Genomic DNA, 27,190 nt, shown 5'->3' with positions numbered 1-27,190 from the left:
GTCGAGAGAGAGAGAGAGAGAGAGAGAGAGAGAGAGAGAGAGAGAGAGAGAGAGAGAGAGAGAGAGAGAGAGAGAGAGAGAGAGCTAGTTCCAGACAGCCAGAACTACACAAAGAAACATTTTCGCGGGGAAGCAAAAAAAAAAAAAAAAAGTTTATCTGGAGTGAGGTGCTGCAGGCCTGGATCAGCGCCCCACCCGGGAGACTGCAGACGGCTCATGTGGGTGGAGCTTGTGGGGACCCCGCCTCGGCCCCGCCCCGTACAGCCGCAGCCCCGCCCCAGTCCCCTATCTACTCACGTACTAACTGCCCGCTCGCCCTGTGGATCCTGCTGTCCTGCTCGGCCACTGAGTGTCCGCGCAATCGTCCAGATCCTACGGCGACACCATGTTGGGCATGATCAGAAACTCGCTGTTCGGGAGCGTGGAGACGTGGCCTTGGCAGGTTCTGAGCACCGGGGGCAAGGTAGGCCGGCTGGGCTGCACCGAACAGGAGGACCGCGCAGCCGTCCCCACCCTGGCCCCGGGCTGGCGGGGGTGTTGCGGGGTTGTGGGTGGGACTGTGACCAAGCTGCCTTCCTGCTGGGGCCTCCCTCCACGGCTGGGCACTGGCCTTGGGAAGGAGGGGAGAGTGTGTTCGGGCTCAGCCAGAGCAGGACAGGGGAAAGGCTGACTCGAGAAAGGACCCATCCATCTTGGAGAGTGGGACGCCGCCTGTTGAATGCATTCGTCCTTTTAAGCATTCCAAACCGTCTGAACTTTTTACCCCCTCTTAGCACAGAGACCTACTCTGTCCTAGGCTGGCCTGGCACGGGCTGTGTAACCCAGACTGGCCCTGAATTCTGTGGCACTGTTCCTGCCTCAGCCTCCCGAGTGCTAGGGTTACAGGCATGGGCCACCACGCCTGGCTACAGTCTGAACAATTTCGTTTGCGTGAGACTCTTGGTTGCAGAAACGACTGACAAAAATCCTAGCGAGCAAAAAGAAAACAAACAGCAACAAGACCCAAGTACAGAAGGAACAGAAAAAGTGTGTGCTGCAGACAGGTTTTGCAGGTTTGGGAGTGCAGGGGGCCAGCAGGCAGATCTGCTAGGGAGCCATGAGGGGCCCTTCAATCTGTCTTGGGCTGTGCAGCTGCTTGTGTGGGAGTCCACAGTCAAGAGCGTGTTCAAAGGCTCAGAGCTACACGATTGCTCGTGGTTTATAGAACTGTTGGTGTTCTGGATGCATAGAATGAGTGAGGAGACATAATGACTGTCTTCTGCCAAATTTGCCTCCACACTGGAGTGGGCAATGGGTGTGCTTTCCTGAAAATTGGGAATTGGGTACTCAGTTATAATTCTGCAGGCGTCTATTGTTTTTCCTAAACTATATTTGATTATTGATGGATTGATATTGGGAATTAAACCTAGAGCCTTGTGTTACTGATTGAGTGCTTCACCACTGACCTACACCCTCAGCCTGACAGGTGCTTTGTCTCAATTTAGTCTCTCTTTATAACAATTCTGGATAAAGGCCTGTGTTACTCAGGGGCCAAGTTCTGGAACCTACTACAGTGAGCCTCACACAAACGCCTGCAACTCAACTCTAGAGTAGGCTCGATCATCCAGAGGCCCAGCAAGCCCTCTGACCTTCTCCGAGTTTCCCCAGCTGTATATAGAACAAGCAGCTAAAACCCTGATCACAGGGGGACACACGTTCAAAGGCCCTCACCAGCCAGGCAGATAATGATAGCAATGGAACTGGCTGGTTGGATTATAGGGCCTGGTGGCGACTGAAGCGTGCCGAAAATGCTTTACCACCAAGCGAGTTCCCAGGACTAGTGTTGCCAAGTTAAGAAAAGCCAGATACCCAAGTTCTCTGTGAGGAGTCCCCCAATTTAAAATTAATTGTTTTAACAAATAGCACTCTTTTGTGGGCCAACTATGTGTGGGCCATACATCCTGAAAATAAATGAAGAGTGGACAAAACCGAGCTGCGTAGGATGGCTCATGCCTGCAACCCCAGAACTCAGGAGGCAGAAGCAGGAGGATTGCCACAAGTTTGAGGCCAGCCTGGGCTACTGTGAGTTCCAAGGTGGAGCTGTACAGCAACAGAGTGGGTGAATCCACCAAGGAGTTCTGCCTCAGGGAGCTTTTGTTCCAGTGCCAATGAGCAAATAAGAGATACACAATGGGACCGGAGAGACGGCACAGGGGTTAGAGTGTGCACCGCTCCCTCAGAGGACCTGAGTTCGATTCCCAGCATCCACATCAGGCAGCTCACACCCAAGTGCTGGGTCCTGCCGAACGACGTACAGTGTAGTTGTATCATTGAAGCTTCAAAGACCTTCTTAAGACTTGAACTAAGCCAAATATGGCCGTGCACGTCTGCAGTTCTCAGGCGTGAAGGCAGAAGGGTTGTAAATAACTTAACGTCTCAGCCCCCCAGCCCCAGATTCTTCAACTGCCTCTGTGACATTTTATTAAATGCTCAAATACATGTAAGCTTTGTGTCTGACACACAGAGTTGGGGTCTGGGTCACAATCCATCGTCCACACCCCTGGCAGGTGGAAAGCGCACTGCAGGCCCCATGTGGCTTTGCGCCATCCACATGCTCAGGACTGATCCCAGCCAGACCTTATCAGGCTCTTCATTGCTCAGGGAGGGAGGGAGCAGGGAGCCCTCTGGGCTGAGTTGGGTGGGTCCTGAGAAAGCTTGGAGCAGGGCTGATAGGAATGATTGGTGTCCCTTGGTCCAGCCTGTACAAATATGTCCAGGACCAAAGCCTGAATTTGAGTCCTGGGTTCACTGTCTTCCCGCTGTGACCTGGGCATGGCACTTAACCTCTTGTTCCCCAATACCTCTAAAAATGAAGACTAAAGCACTCACCTCCCCGTGGGCTTGTTAGGGCCATTGAACGAATGGCTGAAGTCACGTCAAGTGTTTCAAGTAATATCAATACATAGAAAGTTCTCTGTGAAGTTAGAAATCGTAGCAGTTTCTTCTCACCAGAAAGTAGGCTTCTAAAATCATCACAGTGACCAGAGAACAATGACCTTTAGAGGACTGGAAGAGCCCAGAGCAAGAGACGTTCTTGTAAGGCCCTTGGAGTTTGACCCTCACCCAGTTCGTACTGGTTGTTGAATATTGGTGTTTGTGACCACGGGGACAGATCCTGACCCCGTCGGTATCCCGTTGAGAGCCTCAGCCAATGGGAGGTGGGGAAGGAAGGCTGCTGTTATGTTCCATGGAACAAGCAAACGCTCTGGGGTGACTGATGTTGAGAATCAACAGTGTTCACATAGGAGCCTGATTCTTCGAAAAGGTAGAGAAGTCCAGTTAGATAAATACATTCATGTAGAGCTCTATACAGAACTGACGGGTTTCTAGACAGTATTCATTTTCTCTCCCTCCTTCTCTCTCTCTCTCTCTCTCTCTCTCTCTCTCTCTCTCTCTCTCTCTGCATTTTCTCTCTGTCTTCCTTACTTTCTGCTCTTCAATTTTTGTTTTTATGAAACAGGGTCCCATGCACATAAAAGTCCAGATTGAAACCCCTGATCTTCCCACATACCACCATGCCTGACTAATATCCATATTCATTCATTCATTTCTTTTTCTTTTTGGGTTCTGGTTTTGTGAGGCAAGGTCTTACGTAGCCCCAGGCTGAGCCTCCCCAGTGCTAGGGTTATAGGCATGCCCCACTATACCCAACTAATGTTCATCCCAACATTTACATTTTCACAGTGGTCCAGTGATTCAGGTGACAGGTGTGAGCGCTGATGCTGTGAACAGTGGTACCCACAAGGGACCTGGGCTCACACAGTGTGGCCCAGCCTTTCCCCGGGAGCTGTCATTAACCAGGTTCTCATGCCTGTATTGAGCAGTCACTATTGTGGTCCTTGCCAATAAATTAAAACTGCTCACTCGCAGCCCTCCTTTCCAGAAACGCTTATAGGACATCCACAACGTGCAAGTTGTGGTAATAGATACAGAGAGGTACCGTGGTGGCCCAGACAGTCCTGGCCCGGGCTTATGGCTGCCAGTGGGGCTTGCATATATCACATGTCATTATAATTACAAGAAGTGTATTGTAAATGTACAAAGGCCTAGTGAGATACCACAGGGGAATGTGCTTCAGACAGGCCCCTCTCTGAGGGGTGAATTCCAGATTGGAGGACCTATGAGATGAGTAGGACTCACCTGATGGCAGACACAGGCAGCAGAAAAATCTCCTGGGCGCAGGAAGCAGCAGGAATGAATGGGAACATTCTGGGCATTAAAGGAAACAGGAACCTGACATGGCTCACGCCTGTAATCCCAGCACCCGTGAGGCTGAGGCAGGAGAATTACCATGAGTTTGAGGTTAGAGTGAGACCCTGTCTCAGGAGGGGAGGAGAAGAAAAGAAATAGCAGTGTGACACAGAGGCGCTCTGGGTTCAAGAGGCAGGACAAGGGGACGCTAAGTGATGCCCAGATCATCTGGGTCAGGTAAGGAGTCAGTGATGGGGCTGGAGAGATGGCTCAGCATTTAAGAGCTCTTTCTGCTTTTGCAGAGGCCCCAGAGTTGGTTCCCAGTACCTACATGGCGGCTCACAACCTCCTGTAACTCCAGTTCCAGAGGATCTGACACCTTCTTCTGGCCTCCAAGGGTTCCTTCACACATGGTGCACACACGTACACTCAGGCATATGCACACATGCACATAAACGAAAATAAATACTGTAAGCACTCAGTGATGAGGGCTGTTAGACGGCGGACTGCTGAGCACAGTTAGATTCCTACAGAAGCTCCACATGGGCTTGCTCGCCCACCTCAACCCATTCTGGGCCTCAGTCTCCCCCTCTGCCGATGACTCCCATATTTATTCCTCTTTCTCGGTGTCAGCTTCCTTCTGAGCTCCACACCCTTATGGCCAACTGCCCCACGGGCTGTTTGCTCATCCAGGCATCAGATAAACACACAGGCAAGGCCCCTTTTATTCTAGAAGTATCTAGTTTTTGGAGTTTGAAGAGAGAAGTTACTCAGGAGCCAAGGGTAGAATAGTAAGAGTTCAGTGTCAAGGTCAACGTTGACTTACAGACTGTCCCCTGGAGCCCCAGACATACCTACAAAAGCCTGTGATCAGTCACAGGGGTTAGTTGAATTAATTTAGAGTAGTCCAAACCGGCAGGCCCACGGTCCACCATCACTGGGCTCAAGGCTGTGAAAGCCAACTGCTACAATAGCCCAGGGTCTCTGTTGGTATCTTTGTGGGCCCTCCTCTCTGGCCACACCCTCCTCCATCCTCTGTTCCAGCCACAGTGACTTACTCACATTCTTCCTCAGGGTACTACTGCTCTTTAACAGCTTCTTAAGAGACTTTATTTTTAATGTGTATAGGTGTTAGGCCTGAATGTATGTCTGTGAATCACGAGTGTGCGTTGCCTTCACACTAGAGTTATAGACCACTGTAAGCTGCTGTGTGGGCACTGGAAACTAAACCTGGGTCCTCTGGAAGAGCAGCCATGCTCTTAACCACTGAGCTGAGCTGAGCTGAGCTGAGCTGAGCCGTCTCTCCAGCCCCGAGGTACTGTTCTTGATTTCTCAGACCATCCCCTCCTCCAACCGTCAGCATTTTGGTACATTTTAAAATAACCGTTTGTAGCCAGGAGAAGTAGGGCATTGCCTTTATTCAAAGCACTCCAGAGACGGAAGCAGAACTGCAACAGTTCAAGGCCAACCTGAGCTATATAGTGAGTTCCATCCAAGCCAACCTGGGCTACAGAGAGATACCCTGTAGCGAAAGAAAGAAAGAAAGAAAGAAAGAAAGAAAGAAAGAAAGAGAGAGAGAGAGAGAGAGAGAGGGAGGGAGGGAGGGAGGGAGGGAGGGAGGGAGGGAGGGAGGGAAGGAAGGAAGGAAGGAAGGAAGGAAGGAAGGAAGGAAGGAAGGAAGGAAGGAAGGAAGGAAGGAAGGAAGAAACTAAAACTAAGCAAATAATTAAATAATTTCTCATTTCTTCTCACCATCTCCTGTTATTCCCGTCTTATTAATGTCTAGTCTTGAGTCCACAGCATCTGCCAGAGGTTTGCAACAGTGTTTACTCTAAAAAGTAAACACTGAACATCCAGGTGGGTGATCTGGAAGCCCCTGTAAGTCACTGTGACCTACTGGAACAGGAAAGCACACACAGAGCCCCCGGGCTCACCTAAGCAGCCCTGTGCTGTGTTTCAACACTGTCCTGGTGCACTCTACCCCTTCTGATGACACCTGCTGTCCTCCGGCTTCCCCTTTGCTAGACTCAGTCTTTCCTGATACCAGAGACTATGACTGAGCTGGGAAGATGGCAGAGTCATCTTGCAAACATGAAGACCTGCGATCTACCCTGGAACCACGGGAAAAAGCTAGGCTTGGTAGCACGTGCTCATGGTCCCAGGACTGGGGAGACAAAACCAGCAGGATCCCTGGGACTCACTGGCAGCCCTGCCTACGCAGACTTGGTGACTTCCAGGCCAATGAGAGACTCTATCTCAAAACAAAACCAAACAAGGGGCTGGAGAGAGGGCTCAGTGGTTGAAAGCAGTGGCTGTTCCTGCAGAAGACCTGGTTCAGTTCCCAGCACCCACATGATGGTCTATAACCATCCATAACTCCAGTTTAAGGGGGTCTGATGCCCTCTTCTGGCGTCTGGCACACATATGTACATTATTTATGTAGGCAAACACTCATACACATAAATAAACAATTTTGTGTTTTTTGTTTTGTTTCCAAGACGGGTTTTTCTGTGTAGCCTTAGCTTAGTTCTGTTCTGGAACTCGCTCTGTAACCAGGCTGGCCTTGAACACAGGGATTCTCCCCCTGCCTCCCAAATGCTGGGATATGTGCCACCAACCACCCAGCATAAATTTTTGAAAGGTAATTGGATCCTGATAAATGATATCTGAGATTGTCCTCTTGTTTACACACACACACACACACACACACACACACACACACACACACACACAGAGAGAGAGAGAGAGACAGAGAGAGAGAGAGACAGACAGACAGACAGACAGACAGACAGACAGAGGGAGAAAGACAGAGAGAGACTGAGACAGAGAGAGAGAATATGAATTAACCCAGGTCGTTTTGCATGATAGTACCTGGTACAATGCCAGTCCATAGCAGATATTCAGTACTTGTTGATTATTTGCATAGAAGGAGGAAAGACAGCCCAAAGAATCGGCTGTCTCTTTTTCCAGTAAGTTCTTGCCACTAGCTTCCCCATTTGTTGCAGAAGTTAACTGAATAAAATGAATTGAGACTTTGTTCCGAGATTGTCACCAACATACAAATGTCTGACCCACATAACACACACAGGCTGACTAAAGAGAAGCAGAATGCTGAGTGCATCCCCGCAGCCTTGGAGTCCTGTGACAAGCACTAGAGCAGAGGTTGGGGAGCAGAATTCTATTTCCTGTTTCGCCTTTTATCAGCTGGGTCTTGGGATCAGCTGGGTCTTGGGCAATCCGGGCTGTCTGATTCTGTTTCCTTCTGGATCAATAGAGCTAGATGGACTTTAAAACCATTTGCAGTTCTGAGCCTCTGGGATTCCCATGGTTGAGTTTCGAGAAGTTAAAATATTACAAATAGCAGAATCAAGGTGTGAGGGGGTTCACAAAGAGAGGGCTGTTACAAAGCGTTCCGCTGTGGTGCACCCAGAGTTTGTTCTGAAGGCTGTTTGAAAGGATCAGTCGTACTAGCTGGAAGCCTCCCGGGGGTCCTTGGTGTTACCAGATGAGATGGCCCAGAGTCAAGGCTGTTTAGTTGCCCCTCGGTTCTTGGTTTGATGCAATTCCCCTGTCTCATAGGAAGGGGTTTTCATTCTTTCTTTTATTATTTAACTCTTTGACAACTTCATACATGTATATAATCAATTTTGGTTCTCTACATTCTCTACCACCTTGTCTCCTCCCAAAGCCTTCTCCCCAAAGCGCCCCTTCCTGTTGTCCTCTCTCTCTCTCTCTCTCTCTCTCTCTCTCTCTCTCTCTCTCTCTCTCTCTCTCTCTCTCTCTCTCTGTGTGTGTGTGTGTGTGTGTGTGTGTGTGCTTTCCTGCATGAGCATGGGTGGAATATGGCAACGTTATCAGTGAATACACCATGGAAGAAAATGATAGCCCTTTCTCCAGCCACCATGAACTGTCAGGGCATGAGAAATATTTACTTTTGGACAATTTCAGATAGCCCAGGCTGACCTTGAACTCAAACTTCTGCTCCTCCTGCCCCTGTCACCCCAGTGCTAAAATGATAGGCAAACACTACCACAGCTTTGTAAATGTGAAGCAAGCCCTCTACCAGTGAGCTACGCCCTATTTGTGAATGGGAGCTTAACCATGAATTTGATACTCAGAGTCTGCATTAAATTTTCCTGGCTCTAGGCATGGTGGTGTGTGCCTTTAGTCCCAGCACTGGAAGGCAGAGGCATGTGGCTCTCTGTGAATTTGAGACCAACCTAGTCTACATAGCAAGTTCCAGGCTAGCCAGGGCTACGTAGTGAGACACACACCCCCTTCTCTGCAGAACATAACAAAAAAATTAAGATAAAATTTCCCTAGCCTCTTTCTCATTATTCACCTTTAATTTGTACTACAAAAGCAATAGGGTTTTGTTTTTTTTTTTTTGCATTCCAAAAATTACTACAAAAGCAATAGGGTTTTGTTTTTTTTTTTTGCATTCTCGGTAGTTTGAACAAGTATTAAATGTACTTGTTCAAACTACCGAGACCACTCACAATCGCACAGTTCTGCCTAACTTCTCTTTTCTCCTCTTCCAGCCCTAGGAGTCAAAGTCTCCTCCCGAGTCGAGAATCTTCCACATAAAATGGTACAGGAAAAACCCTGTTTGATAAGCCTTGAACCAGCCAGCTCCTCGGTCATGTGTCCCATTTTCATAATCACTAAAGGAGAAATAGCCTTTAATCAAATAAACACCCAGTGCTTCCCATCATGGAAAATTGTGTGGTTTAGTTCTTGTCCACAAAGACTTTATTTTTCAACTACAACAGTGTCCCATTGCCGGACAGTAAAATCACGAGAGGCCAAATTTACTTTTAGTGCCCCAAGATCAAATTCACTCGACCAGAGTAGAGGGAAGAGACTAGAAAGAGACCCTCTGTCCCCCGTCACGATGGGGGAAGTGTTATTTTGCAGAACTTTGGTTCAGCCACGCGTATATTCATGATTAAACCTGATGTAGATATATTTTTCTTTTTGTGGATTGTAATTTTTGTTTGTTTGTTTGTTTGAAGAACAAACACAAAGTTTGAGAAATACTGCCTTCCTGGATGTCCAGGAACACGCAATTCTATCATAGAAAGACATTGCAGGACAAGTGAACCGGACAAAAGGAGAGCTACAGAAATGTTTGCCGTGAGTCTGAGCACCAGGGGAAGGGGAAGGCCATAGGACAGGGGCTCGGTACCAAGGACGGACCTTAGCAGAGACAGGCTTTGTGTGGGTAGAGAGATTCGGACACCGTGAGGTTTGAGCCGGGGAGGCTGGGAATGCAGCTCAGAGGTAGGGCTGTCAGAGCAGCATTGAACACCCATCATGGGAAAGCTGTTGCCCTTCGAGCCCGAAGAATGAGATCTACCCCTGGGTGGAAACACGCCATTGCCTCCCTCCGTAGGAGTTCATGCAGTTGGCAAGCTAGCCACCCAGCCAGGGGCCAAGGGACCACCCTCAGGAAGGCAGGCTTGCCATAAACCATACTAAAGAGATTAAAGGAATACTTATCCATTTAATGAGATAACACAATTTTCCATCCCAGAATTCCAACCCTTAGTAGCAGACAGAGCTGTAGTCAAGCCTGCCTACTTTTCTGGTTTACTCAGAAAAGCACACCTTTAGTCCTGTCACTCGGGAGCCCTCGGCCCTGGGCTCCCTCCCTCTCGACACCAAAATAAACCAGACAGCGTTGGGGTGTTAGGGAGTCTGAAGCTGTGGAAGAACACTGAAGAACACAGCAGTCTTTCCCCTGGTGCTGCTGGGGACGCAGCCCAGGGCCTCACCCACGATAAGCAAGCACTCACTGCTGGGCCGGATCCCAGCCCTCCACCTTAACTCTTCCCTACTCACAGCCACAACACTAGAATGAGGCTGTTCCTGGAGTTTTTAGTTTCTGGAGGATTGTTGCAATTAATGATTTTTATTTATCTATCTATTTATTTATTTATTGCTTGTTTTCTCCTTTCTGTGTTTTTCTTTACTTTTTCTGACATTTCCTAAATGTTGAAGCTTCTGATCTTTTTTGTTTTGATTATAGTTAGTTAGTTAGTTAGTTAGTTGTGTGTGTGTGTGTGTGTGTGTGTGTGTGTGTGTTCATTCATGTGAGAGAGCACACCACGACACACATGTGGCAGTGTAGAAGTCGGACCTCACCGTCTACCACACAAGACCTGAGAACGAACTCAGGTCATCAGGCTTGGTGGCCAGTGCCTTTACCTGCTAAGCCACCACACTGCGGCCTCTCTTATTAATGCTTTAAATGAGTATCTAGGATAACAAGCTTCATTAGGAGATTTTCATCATGTATATCTACATATGTCATTATACTTGGCTCAAATTTGTTCCCAACATTTCTCCTCCTCCCTCTCCACATCCACAAAAGAAAACGAGATAGCTTGTCGTGACCCTTCTACTCTCCCTTTAGACCTCTTCCTCTTCTATAGTCCGCACGCATGCCACGTGTGTATGTAGTGTGTATATAGTGTATGTAGTGTGTATATAGTGTATGTAGTGTGCCACACATGAGGAAACGTGGTGTGTGTCTCCCCAAGCCTGGATTGATTCACTCAACATGGTGCGCTCCACGTCCATCCATTATTTTCCTGCAGAAGTTGATTTCCTCTTCTTTACAGCTCTGTGTCCACTGCTCTGTTGGTGGGCATCTAGGCTGGCTCCATGACCGGGTTAGTGTGAGTAACACAGTAACAAGCATGGCTGTCTGGACCTCTGTGGTGTGCTGACCTGGGTTCCGTCAGGTCTATTCCCGGGAGTGGCCTAGCTGGGTCATGTGGTAATTCTTAGTGTTCTGAGGACCCTCCAAACTGATTTCCATAGGAGCTGAACCACTTTGCATCCCTTCAGTAATTTAAATGGTTCCTCTTTCCCTGCGTCCTTGTCCTTGCCAGCATGTGCTGTCAGGGTCATTTGGCTGCTGCTGTGGTCGCCACTGCTGCGGCCTCCTCTGCTCCTCCCCCTCCCCCTCTGCCCCTCCCCCTCTGCCCCTCCTCCCCTGCCCCTCCTCCTCTGCCCCTGCCCCTCCCCCTTCCCCCTTTGCCTCTCCCCCTCTGTTCCTCCCCCTCCCCCTCTGCTCCTCCCCCTCCCCCTCTGCCCCTCCCCCTCTGCCCCTCCTCCCCTGCCCCTCCTCCTCTGCCCCTGCCCCTCCCCCTTCCCCCTTTGCCTCTCCCCCTCTGTTCCTCCCCCTCCCCCTCTGCTCCTCCCCCTCCCCCTCTGCTTTTCCTTTGTCTAGCTTCTTTAGGAATTTTTATTAGAAGGGAGGATTTGGGAGAGGGTGTTTATTATTTTTTGGTTTGATTTGTTTTAATTATTATTTTGCTTTTTGAGACAGACTATCACTGTAGCCCAGGCTAGCCTAGAACTCTTGCTCTTCCTGCCTCTACCTCCTAAGTGCCGCCCCGGCCAGTCTTCACGTCTCCTCTTGCTAACTCCCCTATCTCCTTCTCCTGTGGTGTTCTTAAATTTCCAGTATGTTTTGCAGTAACGTTATCGTCTAACCTTTCTGGTTTTTTGTTTGTTTTTTTTTTTTTCATATCAGTTAGCAGATTTTAAAAGATTATTTATTCATTTTTTAATTATGTGTATGTGAGTTGGGGTACCCCCGGAGTCCAGAGGCATTGGATCCCCTGCACCTGTAATTACAGAGAGTTGTGAGCTGCCCAACATGGGTGCTGGGATCGAAACTTGGGTCCTCTGCAATAGCAGTCACACTCTTCATACTGAGCCACCTCTCCAGCGCCCCGTAGTTCGTTTTCTCTCTTTTTTTAATCTCCAAAAGCTTTTTGATCTCTTGGTGTTCTATGTTTTTTTTTTGTGTGTGGTGTTTCCAGTATTCTGAGGTACAATAGCTTCTTTATCTCCCTCAGATTATCAGTCATAAAATTTCTTTGTTGTTTGGTAGTAGTGGTTTTGCTTTGAGACTGCATGTCATGTAGCCCAGGCTGGCCTTCATCTTGTTATGTAGCTGAGGATAACCTTGAACTCCTATTCTGTCTCCACCTCCCAAGTGCTACAGTTACAGGCATTCGCTATCCCTTCCTACAAGATTTTTAAATAACTTTTGATATTCTACATTTACAAAAACCTCAAAATCAGCCAAGTGTAGGGCACACGCCTGTAATTCCAGTGCTCAGGGGAGGGAGCAGAGGCAGGTGGATTTGTGAGTTTGAGGCCAGCCTGGTCTACAGTGTGAGTTCCTGCATCTATGGTTCTTCATATGGAGTCCGTCTCTACACCATCACCACCCACTCGGGGGAGTTCCTTGCCACTTTGAGCTCCTCTGTGCTCCTCACTGTGTCTCCTGACTCCCCAGGAAGAAGTCTCCTATGAGGAGAGAGCCTGTGAAGGAGGGAAGTTTGCCACTGTGGAAGTCACAGACAAGCCTGTGGACGAGGCTCTCCGGGAAGCAATGCCCAAGATCATGAAGTATGTGGGCGGCACCAACGACAAGGGTGAGCACCCCGAGGTACAAGGCTCTGTGTGAGCTCATGTCATCCCAGGGAATTTCAGGGAGTGGCTATAGACACTGTTATGCCCAGATCGCAAGGACCCCCAAAAGACCACCACGGAGACCAAATCCCACATGTAAAAGCAAAGAGCCTTTATTTCAAGCTCCAGAGCTTGGTTCCTCTGTCTGTCCGACACAGGTGAGAGCAGAGAGCCCTGAGCTCAGGTGGGGCAGAGTTTTTATCACAGCAGAGGTTGGGGTGAGGGGATTTCCAGGGTCCAGGACCCTGACTGGCTGACAATTGTCTAGGGGTATCTGTAAAACAAAAAATAGGTGTGTGCTAGACTCAAGGACATCTGGTCACCTTATCTAATGGTTGGAATGTTTGGGATGCCAGGTACTTCCTCACCCCTAGGTATATCCCTGGGTGGTATCAGCTTAAGGCTTTTCCTGGATCTGGGTGTTGCCTGCCAGTAAGCCTGTCACAGAGTGGTGTCTAGGCCCCTAAGCCTGTCATGGCTGCTGGGTGGTCAAGCTGTTTTGGGGCCCCTTCACAACACCTGGACCTGCCTATTCCAATGTTATGTGCACGAAGATCGCTCTGATGTCAGCCCAGCCTGCCTTACTGTGTGATGTACATGTTCTCTGTCACTCAATTCGTGGTTCTTTCCAAGTACGGAGCCGAGGCTCGCTCTTTTGTTTGATTGTTCACTGGGTCCTTGGATTGGGTGAACGGGCAAAGCACACCCATAGCAAGCTGAGTTCTGTGCAAGGCATGATTGTCACCTGACTGGAAACTGCTGGCACTGGGCTGGAAACCTGTCAGACTGTTAGCTGCAAAGGCCCAGGGAGCTGTGAGTGTAGCAGCCTCAGACTCAGTTCTGGTGGCTGAAGATCTGTGAACTCTAAGCCATTCCTGGCTTTAGGACATAGCAGCCCCTGCTGGCTGCCCCCTCCTCCAGCCCCATTTCTGAAAAGATTATCATATTCCTATCTCCAGGATACAAAAGTAAGAGTTATTTTCATAACTCTAATTAGATATTTTTAGTGCCTGAAATGTTTGTTGCTCATTTCAAAAAAAAAAAATTGCTTGGAAGAGAAATTAAATCCATGGCCCTCGGAGGCTCGGTCTAACGCCTGCTCCCCTCTGTGTTCCGATGTCTTCAGGAATTGGCATGGGCATGACAGTCCCCATTTCTTTTGCCGTGTTTCCCAATGAAGATGGCTCCCTACAGAAGAAACTGAAAGTCTGGTTCCGGATTCCGAACCAGTTTCAAAGCAGCCCACCGGTTCCCAGTGACGAGAGCGTGAAGATCGAGGATCGGGAGGGCATCACTGTCTATTCCACGTAAGGAGACGGGTCTTAGCATCCTCCGATAGCGCTTGAGGTCGCAGCCACTTGGGTCTTCTCAGGGAACGTTTATATTGGCTGTTCACTGTTGCTGAATCGTGACAGTAGCCCACTTTAACTCCTTCAGGCCGTAGCGCACATGCATTTGCAGCTCATCTGGATAAATGCCTGGGCCTGTTGCAGTATTAATAGGTAGAAAGAGTCGCCCTTAGCCTAAGCCTAAGATGAATACCCACCCGCATTATCCATTGCAGGGTGTTAGAAAAATCAAGGGATATATAAGTCAATTGTAGTTTGGGCTCACAGATACATGGGAATATAACAACTGGGGGACACGATTTACACCCCACACTTCCTTTGAATGTGGAAGGGGAGGGAGTGTTTGTCAGAGCTGAACAGCCTCCACCCCGACCCCACCCACTTATTCCTGGTCTGTAGTCCTTTAAGCAAAGGACACATCCACTCTCTTGTCCTTCTGGTCCTGTCTCAAGGATTCCTTTGCAGTTACATTTCTTCACTATAGAAAGCAGTGGGGGCAAACTGTTGCCTGCTTCTGTTTTACTTTGTTTTGTTTTCTTGAAGCTGGGAATTGAACCCAGAACTCCATACATGCTAAGCTTGTACTCTGCCCCAAGCTACTCACATCCCGAGCCTGGTGCATGGTCCCTAGCCTGCCCTGCAAGTCAAGTCTCTTAGATAACTGGTGACCCTGTTTGTCTAAATCCCACTGCATACCGGACATCTAACCCGGTTCAGAGGACCGGGATCTTCTTCAGGACTAACCATAGGTTGGGGGTTGGGTTCTGCTCAAGACCAACTTCGTGAAAATTAACTAACAAATGATCTTGTGCTACAGTTTCTCTCCACTGCAAGCCCCCCAACCCATACAAAGTTGGCCAATAGGCTCCCCTGTTCCAATTCCTCTGAAGGTGGGACTTCCTTCCCCAGAGCTAGCTTAGACTCATTCCTTAGAAGGCTGGAGTGTGAGCCTGCCTGCAGTGGGCGCTCTTTGGCTGGGTGAGCAGAGCGCCCCCCAGAGGACAGAGGTGTAATGCAGCCATGCTGCGCCCAGGGAACCCTCAAGTCCTGTTTCTTTCTGCCCCAGTCCTCATTCAGACTCCCAGCCTCTGTGCAGAGGCTTCTGAGAACTCTAAGAGGAGTCAGGACTAAGGGAGGTCACTAAGGGACCCTGGATGCAAAATTTAAGGAAGCTCTGACTCCTACGGTCACCACACAGCTCGGGATGTGAGTAGCTCGGGGCAGAGTACAAGCTTAGGGTGAGCCCCGAGAGTAAGAGCCTCCTTAAATCTCATGCCCCGGATGTCTACTGGTCTCACTGTCATCCCCAGCTCTGTCTTGCCCATTTCGGCAGTTTGAGAGGTGGCCTGGTGCAAAGTATAAGCTGCTATTATGTAGTATGATTCTCAGTTCTGCTGCAGAACAGCAAGATATGCTTTAGAAGTTACTAAGCCTCTTTAAGGCTTAGCTCCCCATCAGTTAAGCTGACATAACCAGCATCCTGGGGTTCCTGCGAAAGGCTACCTGCTCGTAAGTCACTTAATGCTGAGACCTGTTATTCCTTATCTAGTCTGTCTTATCTGAAGACGGACACACTTGAGTCAGTTCACCCCTTACCCCAGCTCCAGCGCGTGTCCTTTATCCTTCGGTCCAGTCCTCCCGCAGAACCCGAGTCTCTTCTAAGTGATTGGTGACTCTGAATGTGTTAAAATCCCAGTGTGGCAGGTACCCGACCACGAACAGAGGAGGGCGAGCATCTTCGGCAGTGGCAGTCACAGTTGCAGATGTGGCTCACCACTAACCATTTGTTCATCCAGACTCAGAATAATGAGTTGGTACTGTGTTAGTTACTTTTCTGTTGTTGGGATAAATCCCATGGCCAGAAGTGGCTTGTGGAGGAAAGAGTTTATTTTGTCAAAGGTTCCAGGGGGAGAGTCCATAAATGGTGGGTGATGCATGGCAGCAGGAGGTGGGAGTTAGAAGCTGAGAGAAGGCAACCTCAACAGAAAACACAAAACAGAGAGAGGAAAGAGGATGCGGCAAGACCGTCAACTCCTAGAATCCGAATCCAGTGACATCCTTCCTCCGGCAAAGTTTCATAATGTCCCCAAACAGCACCACTAACTGGGGACCAAGTGTTGAAATAGCTGAGCCTCTGGGGGACAGTGTGCACCCAAACCACCACAGTATAATTGCTTTTGTCCCTAAATATTTTGTGGAAAGTCTCATGCTAAGCACGCTCTACTACTGAGCGGTACCTCAGCCACCTATGAAAGATAGAGAGCAAAAGATAGTGGACGTTTGCACCCACCGCTCACCATGGAGGAGAGCAAAAGATAGTGAAACCATTTGCACCCCCCACTCACCATGGATGGTCAACTCAGGGACAGTTTCCTGTCATACAGTGACAGGGAAAACACCCTAAACTACTTGTTTGAGTCATTCCGGGCATTATATGATTTCATCCATTATATGATTTATCCATAAATATTTTAATGGGACTACTGAATATTTTTTAAAAATATAATCATAATACTATACTACTTCTCAATGTTAACAGTAATCTGTTAAATTCTAGTAATATAAACTAGTTATTTATCTAGATATTTATTTGTTTATTTAATTACTTATTTATTTTGGTGCTTGAGGCAGGGTCTCATCATGTATTCCAAGCTGGCCTTGAGTTGTGGGATTCCAGGCATACATGACCATGACTGACTGACCCATCATTTTATAGTTCATTTTTAAGGTTTATTTAAACCCGTGCATGCTTTGTGAGTTGTTATTGTCTGTGTGTGGTATGTGTTCATGACTGTGGGCATGCTTGTTCCACACGTGTTGGAGGTCAGAGAACAACTTCTGGTAGTCCTCTCCTTCTGATGCTGGTTTGGGGGATCAAACTCGGGTCATCAGGTTCTTACGGCAAACGCTTTTACCTGAAAGAGCCATCTGGCCCCGATCAGTCAGTTTTCAGTTTTTTCTCCACACCACAGAATGTATTCAGTTGCTCTTGTGGTTGGTGGATCACTGCCCCGTTGTTTCCCAAAAGTCTCCATCTTCCTGCTTGCATCTATGCGGCATTTTAACACGTCTCTTTGCCCCATGTTGCCTGTAGACTGGTATTTGGTCCTAGAGATGCATTCAGATTGAGGCTTTGGAGTTTGGAGTAAAAGTATTTCCTAGGTGCTTAGCCCTGTTAGGGGCTCCCATGTCTCTAGGTACTGAGTTCTGGTGGGCTCCTGTGTCTAGGTACTGAGTCCTGGTGGGCTCCTGTGTCTCTAGGTACTGAGTCCTGGTGGGCTCCTGTGTCTAGGTACTGAGTCCTGGTGGGCTCCTGTGTCTCTAGGTACTGAGTTCTGGTGGGCTCCTGTGTCTCTAGGTACTGAGTCCTGGTGGGCTCCTGTGTCTAGGTACTGAGTCCTGGTGGGCTCCTGTGTCTCTAGGTACTGAGTTCTGGTGGGCTCCCATGTCTCTAGGTACTGAGTCCTGGTGGGCTCCTGTGTCTCTAGGTACTGAGTTCTGGTGGGCTCCCATGTCTCTAGGTACTGAGTCCTGGTGGGCTCCCGTGTCTCTAGGTACTGAGTTCTGGTGGGCTCCTGTGTCTCTAGGTACTGAGTTCTGGTGGGCTCCCGTGTCTCTAGGTACTGAGTCCTGGTGGGCTCCCGTGTCTCTAGGTACTGAGTCCTGGTGGGCTCCTGTGTCTCTAGGTACTGAGTCCTGGTGGGGCTCCTGTGTCTCTAGGTACTGAGCCCTGGTGGGCTCCTGTGTCTAGGTACTGAGTCCTGGTGGGCTCCTGTGTCTAGGTACTGAGTCCTGGTGGGCTCCTGTGTCTAGGTACTGAGTCCTGGTGGGCTCCTGTGTCTAGGTACTGAGTCCTGGTGGGGTTCCTATGTCTCTAGGTACTGAGTCCTGGTGGGCTCCCATGTCTCTAGGTACTGAGTCCTGGTGGGCTCCCATGTCTCTAGGTACTGAGTCCTGGTGGGCTCCCATGTCTCTAGGTACTGAGTCCTGGTGGGCTCCTGTGTCTCTAGGTACTGAGTTCTGGTGGACTCTTGTGTCTCTAGGTACTGAGTCCTGGTGGGCTCCTATGTCTCTAGGTACTGAGTCCTGGTGGGCTTCTGTGTCTCTAGGTACTGAGTCCTGGTGGGCTCCTGTGTCTAGGTACTGAGTCCTGGTGGCCTCCCATGTCTCTAGGTACTGAGTCCTGGTGGGGTTCCCGTGTCTCTAGGTACTGAGCCCTATTGGGGTCCAGTGTCCACTAACCTTGGATGTTGCTGTTTGTGTGCCTGTCCCATTGGAGCTTACCAAATAATGTCCCCTGTTTGCATCTTCATCTATCAGCTGGCGTACCTCACCAAAGTCTCCCCTCTTGTCTGTTTGCTTTTACAAGGTAGAGTCATATAGAAAGAGCAGGTGCATGGCTGCTACCTTCTCCTCCTCTGCTAGGCTTTAGCGTGGCCATTTCTTTCTCTGATGTCTTCCAAAGGCAGTGAGTGATCTTCCTCTCTGTCTCTGTTGGTTTGTTTTTGATTTTACTATCAACAGAAACATATGTCTTAAACATGCTGGATGCATTGCCCTACTTCACACTTGTTCTTTGTTGTATTTCATTTTAAATCTATTTATTTGTTGTGGGTGTAAATGCAGGTATGGGTATGCCGTGGAGAGGGTGTGAAGGTCAGGACAGCTTTGGGTATTGATCCTTGCTGTTCGCTTTATCTGAGACAGACTGCCTGTTCTTTTTCTACTACATACACCAGGCCAGCTGTCCTGCAAGCTTCCTGGGAGTCTCCTGTCTCCACTTCCTGTCACCCCAGTAGAGCGCTGACATTACAGGTGCTCTCGCTATGTGTCTGGCTTTTATTGTGGGGACTGCAGACTCAAACTCAGGACCTCATGCAAGCACTTTTACCACTGAGCCCTTTCCCCAGCCCTTCCCTCCCTTTGTGAGACTGGCCTGAGGACTCACTATGAAGCCAGGGACGAACTTGAACTTCTGATCCCCACAGCCTGCACCCTCTGAGTCCTGGGATTACAGGTGTGTACCACCATGTCAGGCTCTGAGGATTTTATTCTCACTTATGCTCAAATTGTCTCACTTGGGGCCAGTAGGGACCATTTTGGTTCGTGTCGGTCTCTTAATCCTTTGACGCCTCTCGGCAGCTTCGGCGTCTTCCTTGTTTTCAAGCACATCTTGCTATTTCCTGCTCTCAAGCTAGAGTTAACCATCCTCCAAGGAACCTGGTTTCTTATGCTGGAAAAGGGCATTTAGGTAGAGGGTAGATTAGGACCAGGGAGATGGCCCCGTGGGTGCGAACAGTCCACACAAGCCTGCTAACCCACTGAAAACACAGATGCAGTGTGACGCATCGGCACCCTCGTCACCCCCGAGGTGCGATGGGCAGTGGGGACAGGAGAACCATCTGGAAGCTCATAGCCCAGCTTATCCTGGGCTTTACAGCGAAACAGCAAAAACAAAAGACCCCTGCCTTGACAAAGTGAAGGAGAGAATCAGCTCCCCAAGGTTGTCCTCTGACCTCCATATGTACATCATGGCCTGTGCAAGCATGCATAATACACATGTGTAAATAAATAATTAAATAAATAAATATTAAAGGGTCGATTAAGGGGCTGGAGAGATGGGTCAGTTGATAATATTGCTTGCCATTGGAAACCAGAGGACCTGCGTTTGGATCCCCAGCACTGAGGTGACAAAGAAAAAGCCAGGTGCAGCAATACACATTTCTAATTCCAGCTGGGGAGACAGAGACCGGAAGATCTCCGGGGCTTCTTGGCCAGCCACTCTAGGAAAATCGGTGAGCTCCAGGTTTATGAGAGACATCCCAAACACTAAAGTGCAGAGTAATAAGAAAGACACCCAGTTATCCACTGGCCGTCACACATGTGTGCATGCACACCAGCATCTACATACATGAACACACCTCTACACAACACACACGTAACATGAATCCACAGGAGAGAGGGAGGGAGGGAGGGAGGGAGGGAGGGAGGGAGGGAGGGAGGGAGGGAGGGAGGGAGGGAGGGAAGGAGGGAGGGAGGGAAGGAAGGAGGGAGGAAGAGTTGAGCCAGGTCTGTGGAATTTTTATGAACTCCAAAGACATGAAGGAGGCACATATCTGTAACCCATCACTTGGGAGTCTGGGCTAGAAGGATTACAAATTTGAGACTAGTCCAGGGAACCTAGTGAAATCTTCCCTCAAACAAACCAAAACAAAATGTAAAAGTACCAAATTCTGCATTTATTTAGCCTTGCTCCAGGGATGAGTGTTTTATAACCAAACATATAATCCTAACTTATCGTGAGGTTATTCCCACATTGGCCACACGGTGTCACCACAAATCAAATGTGCATTTGCATTCCCAGCGGGAAGCAGGGCTGATAAGACAAGCAACAGGACTATTTCTAACCCAGAAGTACTGTTTCAAATAATGCAGGGAGATGTCTGATGACTACGCTCTTCTTCTACAGCCTTGTAAAGAGGTGTTCACAGAGAGATTATACATTAATTAGCGGGACTTTTTAGATAAATAAAATGCCTTAGGAAAAAGGGTCACACTACCCGAATACTTTTTTTAAGTCTTTGTTTGAGACAGGGTCTTACCATGTAGCCCTGTCAAGCTATGACCAAGCTGACCTGGACTTCATAAGAGATCTGCTGGGATAAAAGTATGCACCACCATAACTGGCTACACACACACACACACACACACACACACACACACACACACACATATGTGTAGAGTAGAGGTGTGCACGTGGGGGTCAACCTTCAGGACATGGTTCTCTTCCCACCATGTGGAAACCATTCTGGGCATTGAACTCAGGCTGCCGGGCTGGGCAGCAAGCACCTTGCCAGCTGTGCCCTCCCACAAGTTCTATCCGAATACTTTTAGGAATAGAATTGTCCTCACCTGAGACCTGAGGCGACCTTCCAGATTACTGTCCTCCCTTCGTCCACCAAGGTGACAGCTCAGCCCTCGCAACTGGATTCTCAGAAAAGACTGACAGCAGAAGACAGTGGTGACTTTAGTGAGACTGTCCCCATCTTAGTGACAAGTTTGTAGAATAAAGAGTTTGAGCCAGGGATGGTGGCTCATGCTAGTAACTCATCACTTAGGGGGCAGAGGCAGGAGGTCCACCATAGTAAGTTTCCAGGCCACCCTGGGCTAGAGTGTATTTGGATATAGTGTCTACTGGATCCAAAAAGAAAAAAAGGAAAGAATAGACATTGGACGGGCAAGGGGTGTGGCCCAGGGATGGAGGGCTTACGCAGCATTTGCATAGCCCTTGGTTTGCTCCCCAGCTCTGCAAACAATAAAGAAGAGAGAAGGAGGTGGAAACCAGGAGTTTGTTGTCAGGTGACCCATGTTACAGCCGCAGTTCGCTCCGCAGCCATGACCACAGAATTGATGGCATATGGCTTCCGGTTTCCACGTCTGTAAGACAGATGCAAGAATGCCTCGCTTGTTGTAAGGATGAGATGGGATCACATGTGTAAATACCTCCACACCAGTTATGCTGTGTTTCCATCTGCCCATATCATCTCTGTCTGGTGGCCAGGATGCCACAGAGCTGAAGTTCTCTACCCTCTACCCATGGCTTTCATGCTCTGGCCTGGACTTTGTGCTCAAGGATGTTCCACACAGTCAGTACTTGTTCGGTCTGCCTGAATGAAATGCCCTCTTCCCTGCGGAGCTGAGACGACAGGCAGGTACTCTCCTGCTACTCTTTGTGCTTGGCACACAGCCGCTGCATACAGAGCTACCGGTCAGTTTTGGTCAACTTGGCACCATCTCGAGTCACCTGGTGTCTTAGTTAGCGTTACTGTTGCTGTAATGAAAGACCGTGGCTGAAACCAAGTTGGGGAGGGAAGGGTTTATTTGACTACACTTCCACCTTGTAGTCCATCACTTGAAGGAAGTCAGGACAGGAACTCCAGCAGGGCAGGAACCTGGAGGCAGGAGCTGATGCAGAGGCCATGGATGAGCCACTGCTCACGGGCTTGCTCTTCACGGCTTGCTCAACCTGCTTTCTTATAGAGCCCAGAACCACCAGCCCAGGGGTGGTCCCATCCACAATGGACTGGGCCCTTCCCCATCAATCACCAATTTAAAAAAGGCCCTACAGGCTTGCTCTTCTCTGACCCTTGCTTGTATCAAGTTGACATAAAACTAGACAGCACACTTGGGAAGAGGGAACCTCAATTGAGAAATTACCTCCATTAGACTGGGCTGTAGATAGGTCCTTGGTATTTTCTTGATTAATGATTGATATGGGAGGGCACAGTCCACTGTGGGAGGTGCCAGCCCTGGACTGGTGGTCCTTGGTGTTATAACAAAGCAGGCTGAACCGGACAGTGGTGGTGCACGCCTTTAGTCCCAGCACTCGGGAGGCAGAGGCAGGCGGATCTTTATGAGTACAAGGCCAACCTGGTCTACATAGTGAGATCCAGGACAGGATCCAAAACTACACAGAGAAACCCTGTCTTGAAAAACCAGAAAAGAACAAAGAAAGGAAGGAAGGAAGGAAGGAGTCTGAGTAAGCCATGCATGGTAAGCAGGCCAGTAAGCAGGCTTCCTCTAAGGTCTCTGCTTTTGTTCCTGCCTCCAGATTCCCGTCCTGACTTCCTTCAGTGACAGACTGTGATGTGGAAGTGTAAGCCAAATAAACCCTTTGCTCCCCCAAGTTGCTCTTGGTCAGCGTTTTGTCACAGTAACAGAGGTAGGAAAAAAAGTAGGACACCAGCCATCTCTCTGCAGACTGGTGTTGACGTCTTGTTTAGGTTTTAGACGACAGTAGATGGTCAATCTGAGTCATTCCATGTTTTTCCTTCCTCAGTGCATGTTAGCATCACAGACGGCCTGAAAGACATATTGTGCATATTGACCTCCTTGACCGACCGAAAGCTTGCCTCTTAGCCACCTAACTGCCCTGGTCTTTAGTTAGCCTCTTGTTTCTGGAAATGTGTGTGTGTGTGTGTGTGTGTGTGTGTGTGTGTGTGTGTGTGTGTGTGTACATGTGCATATGTGCGTGTGCCTCTGTGTGTCTGTAAGCCTCTTGTTTCTGGAAATGTGTGTGTGTGTGTGTGTGTGTGTGTGTGTGTGTGTGTGTGTGTGTGTATGTGTGTACATGTGCGTATGTGCGTGTGCCTCTGTGTGTCTGTATGTCTGTGTCTTTTGCTTCCATGGTAACCGCAGTCTCTGTTCTGACATTGGGTGAGATAAAAATACAGTACCCTAGAGGACAGCTTCTTTGAAGACTAGGAGTTAGAAACTTATTAACAGGCTTACAAAAACAATTTAAGCACTTTATTTCCTTTTGGGAGCTCAAAACACTTTACGAGAATTCCTCAGTGCATACTCAAGCATGCTTATGTATTTGGAGAGCTGTGGACACTGAGTTGTCATCCTGTGTGCAGAGGGGAAGCTGAGGCCAGCAGGAGGGAGGTGCTTTTTGGTGATGACGGCTGAGTCACCCAGTGCTGGGCCTCTGCTGAGGGGCTGTGGTCCTGGGAGGACCTGGCTGTCTGGCTTCTTTGTGTCTTTCTGTGACTGGGGCCATCGTGAGTTGATAAAAGGAGCAGAGAAGAGAGCACATGCCTGTGTTTCTATGACCCTCCCAGCGTCATTTGTTTTCTAGTCGTTTCTATGGGGAAGCAAGAGGGAAATTTTATTTTTATTACAAGCATCATGTTCTGCCCAGAAAAAAATGTTAAAGAAGCCGGGGTTTTTCAGGAGTGAACTTAATAAATTCCTGAGTGATGACATTCCTTTTATCACTCTCTACTGGGTGTCCTACTCCCAAGAGTCCTTTGATGGGTCCTATTTCTGTAGTCACCACGGAGGTCGTAGGGCCCCTGGGAGCAACTCTTCCGGTACCTGGAATCACTCCTCGCTGTGACTGTAGCCAGCACTTCCTGAGTGGAGACACCAGTGCTTCTGCTACCAGATCCTTCGCTCTCCCCGTGGGCGTCTCTGACCCCAGTTCTTTGCTGTGTCTGTGATTTTCACAGTGAGTATTAGCTTCCTTGTTGCTGTGGCGGAACACCGGACAAAAAGCAACTCAAGGGAGGAAGGTCTTCATTGGCTCAGTTTGAGAGCGAGTACAGCCCGTCACAGCAGAGAAAGCTGGAGGCAGGAGTGTGAGGCCGCTGGTCACAGTGTATGCCGCCATCAAGCCGAGAGCAATGGACGCCATGGATGCTCAGCTCGATTTCTCTCTTCCCTTTTTATTCAGTCTGTGAGGTCGCACTGCCCACGCTCGTTCCCTCCTCCGTTTAAAGATCTCTGGAAACATTCTTACAGGCCCACCCTGAGGTGCGTCCCCTGGGTGATTACAAACCCAGTCAAGCTGACCAAAGTTAGCCGTCACACTGTTAGACAGACGTTCAGACACTCAGGAAGCGGTAGGTGAGGGCGCTAAGGTGGCTTCACTGGCAAAGGTGTTGGCCGACAAGGATGATGACCCGAGTTTAACCCCTGGTAGCCACACGGTGAAAAGAAAGAAGCAACCCGCACAAGTAGTTCTCCGTCCCCCACACACCGTGGTACCATGCCATGCACACATGTACCACATACACACACACACACACACACACACACACACACACACACACACACACACACACCTTAAATAAATAAACGTAACAAAAAAATCAGAGATAACTGCCATGTGAATAGTCATCTATCTGCTTGCCCCAACACAGACCTGTGTGGCAAAATACTTGAAATTTGCACCTGCACCAAACATATACAAACATTTCAAAAAGCACATTGGGATGGTTGTTGTTGTGGTCATGGCATTGGTGGTGGTGGTGTACGTGTGGGGTGTGTGTGGGGGGATGTGGGTGTGGGGTGTGGAGGGGCATGGGGGTATGTGTGAGGGCATGCCGTGGTGAGCATATGGATGTCAGAAAATGACTTGGAAGGAGTCGGTTCTCTCTCTGATCATGTGGATCCTGGGAATCCACTGGTCATCAGGCTTGGTTGCAAGTATTTTTACCAAATGAGCCATTCACTGGCCCCACAAACTTTTCTTCCTCATCATTATTCCCTTTAAAAAAAAAAAAAAACATTTTAACAGCTTTATTGCTAGGAAAGCCCTTGAATCTTCTCCTCTGCTAATCCAAGTCTTTCCTCGGAGAGGCTCTCAGTGGAGCAGAGCTCAGCCGTCTTCCTCGGCCTTCTACCCTTCCATCAGTTTTCAGGAAGAACCCAGCTGCGTTCCGTTGAGAACGGCTTCATCTCCCGTGTCCCCTGGCTGTGGTTTGGACATTAGGATGAGCAATCCCTCACAGATGAAGTCCTGGGTGACCCTGTAATCAACAGGCTGAATGTTTGCAGAGCATGACTAACCACTCGTAAAAGAGCCAAGCATGATTCAAAGAACTCCACCAAAAATAATGTATTATTGGGCCTCGTCTCAGCCTGGTGCGAAGTCAGATCTTGAGTCACAAAGCCCATTGGCAATCCAGGTGTGTTTGACTCTAACAAAGAGGTTAGCGTAGCCCAGATGTGGAGTGGTATATTTAGAGCTGGCCCCAGGATGAGTTTTGGTGGCGAGGCAATGACACAAGACAGAGACTAACCTGGAAAGGGACGACTTCACTAGTCCCCATTTCTGCCCCCAAGAGAAGTAACCCAAGCTGAGGGGAGTCTCTTTACTTCCTAGAAAAGGAAGCTTTTATAGTTTTGCAAAGAAGCGGATGATTAGAAGAGGTGTCTTCGTTGGGGAAGCATGTGAAGCTTGCATGGGGTCCCTCCCAAGACATCCTTGGTTGGGCCCCAGCCTTGGTCAGCTCTGATCTAATGTAGCCACCGTGTGTCCCTGTTAGGACGCGCTCAGTCATGATAGCTGCCCTGCTTCAGAAGACACACAGCTGCTACCCCCACCATGACAGCCCCACCAGGGCTCCTCCTAGAGGTCCCTCCCTGCTGGTGACAGGCTAAGAAGAATTAGCCACTGAGGCAGCAGAGGGAGCCAGAGAAAAGGGTGAAGGGCCCTGGGACAGTCAGCCTCCCATAAGGCGGGCTCATATTCATCTGCATTTCATTCCCCGGGTTACAGTTTTAGTTGCAATGTTGCATACAACACTCCTTACTTGAGGGGAAGAATAACAATGTTTGCATGGTTACAGATGAGGTCTCACCTCTCTGGCATGCTTATCCTAACCATGGCCATGTCTTCTCTCTAAAAGACTTGCCTTCCCTGCCTGATCATGTCCTTTCTTACTGGCCCTTGCTCTTCTATCTTCAGGCAATTCGGTGGTTACGCCAAGGAAGCAGACTACATTGCTCACGCCACCCAGCTACGTACCGCCCTGGAGGGCACGCCAGCCACCTACCAGGGTGACGTCTACTACTGTACCGGGTATGACCCTCCCATGAAGCCCTATGGACGTCGGAATGAGGTCTGGCTTGTGAAGACATGAGTCATTCACTGAACTGAGAGCATCCTGGAAGTGTGCCACTGTGTCCCCCGACTTGGGGTCAAGGGGGGGCAGTGCTTCTCCAGTGCTAGCTTTCCTTCAAAACCCCTCACTGCCAGGTTTCTAAAATAAGCCAAGATTGGCAGCACCGTTCTTGTTCAGTTATAAAATCCTGTGGCAGATCAGAAAAATCTCAGCAGCATTTTCTCTGCCATCTGGGTCACTGAAAACTGATTTTTAAAAATTATCAAATTTGTATTTTTGTTAGTGAGGGAACATGTGATTTATGCATGAGCTTTCATCTATGATTCTTCTAAGAACTTTGTCTAGAAACCAAAAATACATATCTTTGACTTAAGCAGCAGAGACAATTCTAAGTATAATTATTTCTTGGGTTCTATAGTCCTTTAAAAATATTCATTCTTTTGTGTGTGTGTGTGTGTGTGTGTGTATGTTTGAGTGTGAACATGTGTGTGCAGGTACCCTCAGAGCCCATAAGAAGGCATCAGATCCCATGGAGCTGGAGTTACAGGAAATTGGAAGCCACCAGATTTGTATTGCTGGGAACTGAACTCTGGTCCTCTGGAAGAGCAGCAAGCACCATTGAGCCATCTCTCCAGCCCAAGGTTCACAGTCTTAACAGAGCACTGTTGATGGTGTTCACTGTATTGAGAGATCTGGAGTCTG

General features: G+C 48.9%; 1 protein-coding gene across 1 annotated transcript; it reads left to right on the top strand.

Annotated features, from left to right (window-relative positions):
• Positions 1 to 276: 276 nt before the first annotated feature.
• On the top strand, positions 277 to 26,864 carry Hebp1 (heme binding protein 1). The gene is made up of 4 exons (XM_006976526.4): positions 277 to 463; positions 12,551 to 12,689; positions 13,853 to 14,033; positions 26,332 to 26,864. The coding sequence occupies exons 1-4, from the start codon at positions 386 to 388 to the stop codon at positions 26,504 to 26,506; spliced, it is 573 nt and encodes a 190-aa protein (XP_006976588.1). The 5' UTR covers positions 277 to 385; the 3' UTR covers positions 26,507 to 26,864.
• The last annotated feature ends 326 nt before the right edge of the window (positions 26,865 to 27,190 follow it).

This window comes from Peromyscus maniculatus, chromosome 3 (assembly GCF_049852395.1).
Source record: "Peromyscus maniculatus bairdii isolate BWxNUB_F1_BW_parent chromosome 3, HU_Pman_BW_mat_3.1, whole genome shotgun sequence".
Taxonomy (NCBI): domain Eukaryota; kingdom Metazoa; phylum Chordata; class Mammalia; order Rodentia; family Cricetidae; genus Peromyscus; species Peromyscus maniculatus.
This window is presented reverse-complemented; position numbering and strand designations above follow the sequence as displayed.

Bases quoted from the DNA above. Each gene is read 5' to 3' on its own strand.
- Hebp1 (XM_006976526.4), top strand. From the start codon at position 386: ATGTTGGGCATGATCAGAAACTCGCTGTTCGGGAGCGTGGAGACGTGG. The intron at 12,690-13,852 runs GTGAGCACCCCG...CGATGTCTTCAG, and splicing joins GGGCGGCACCAACGACAAGG to GAATTGGCATGGGCATGACA. The intron at 14,034-26,331 runs GTAAGGAGACGG...TTCTATCTTCAG, and splicing joins GGCATCACTGTCTATTCCAC to GCAATTCGGTGGTTACGCCA.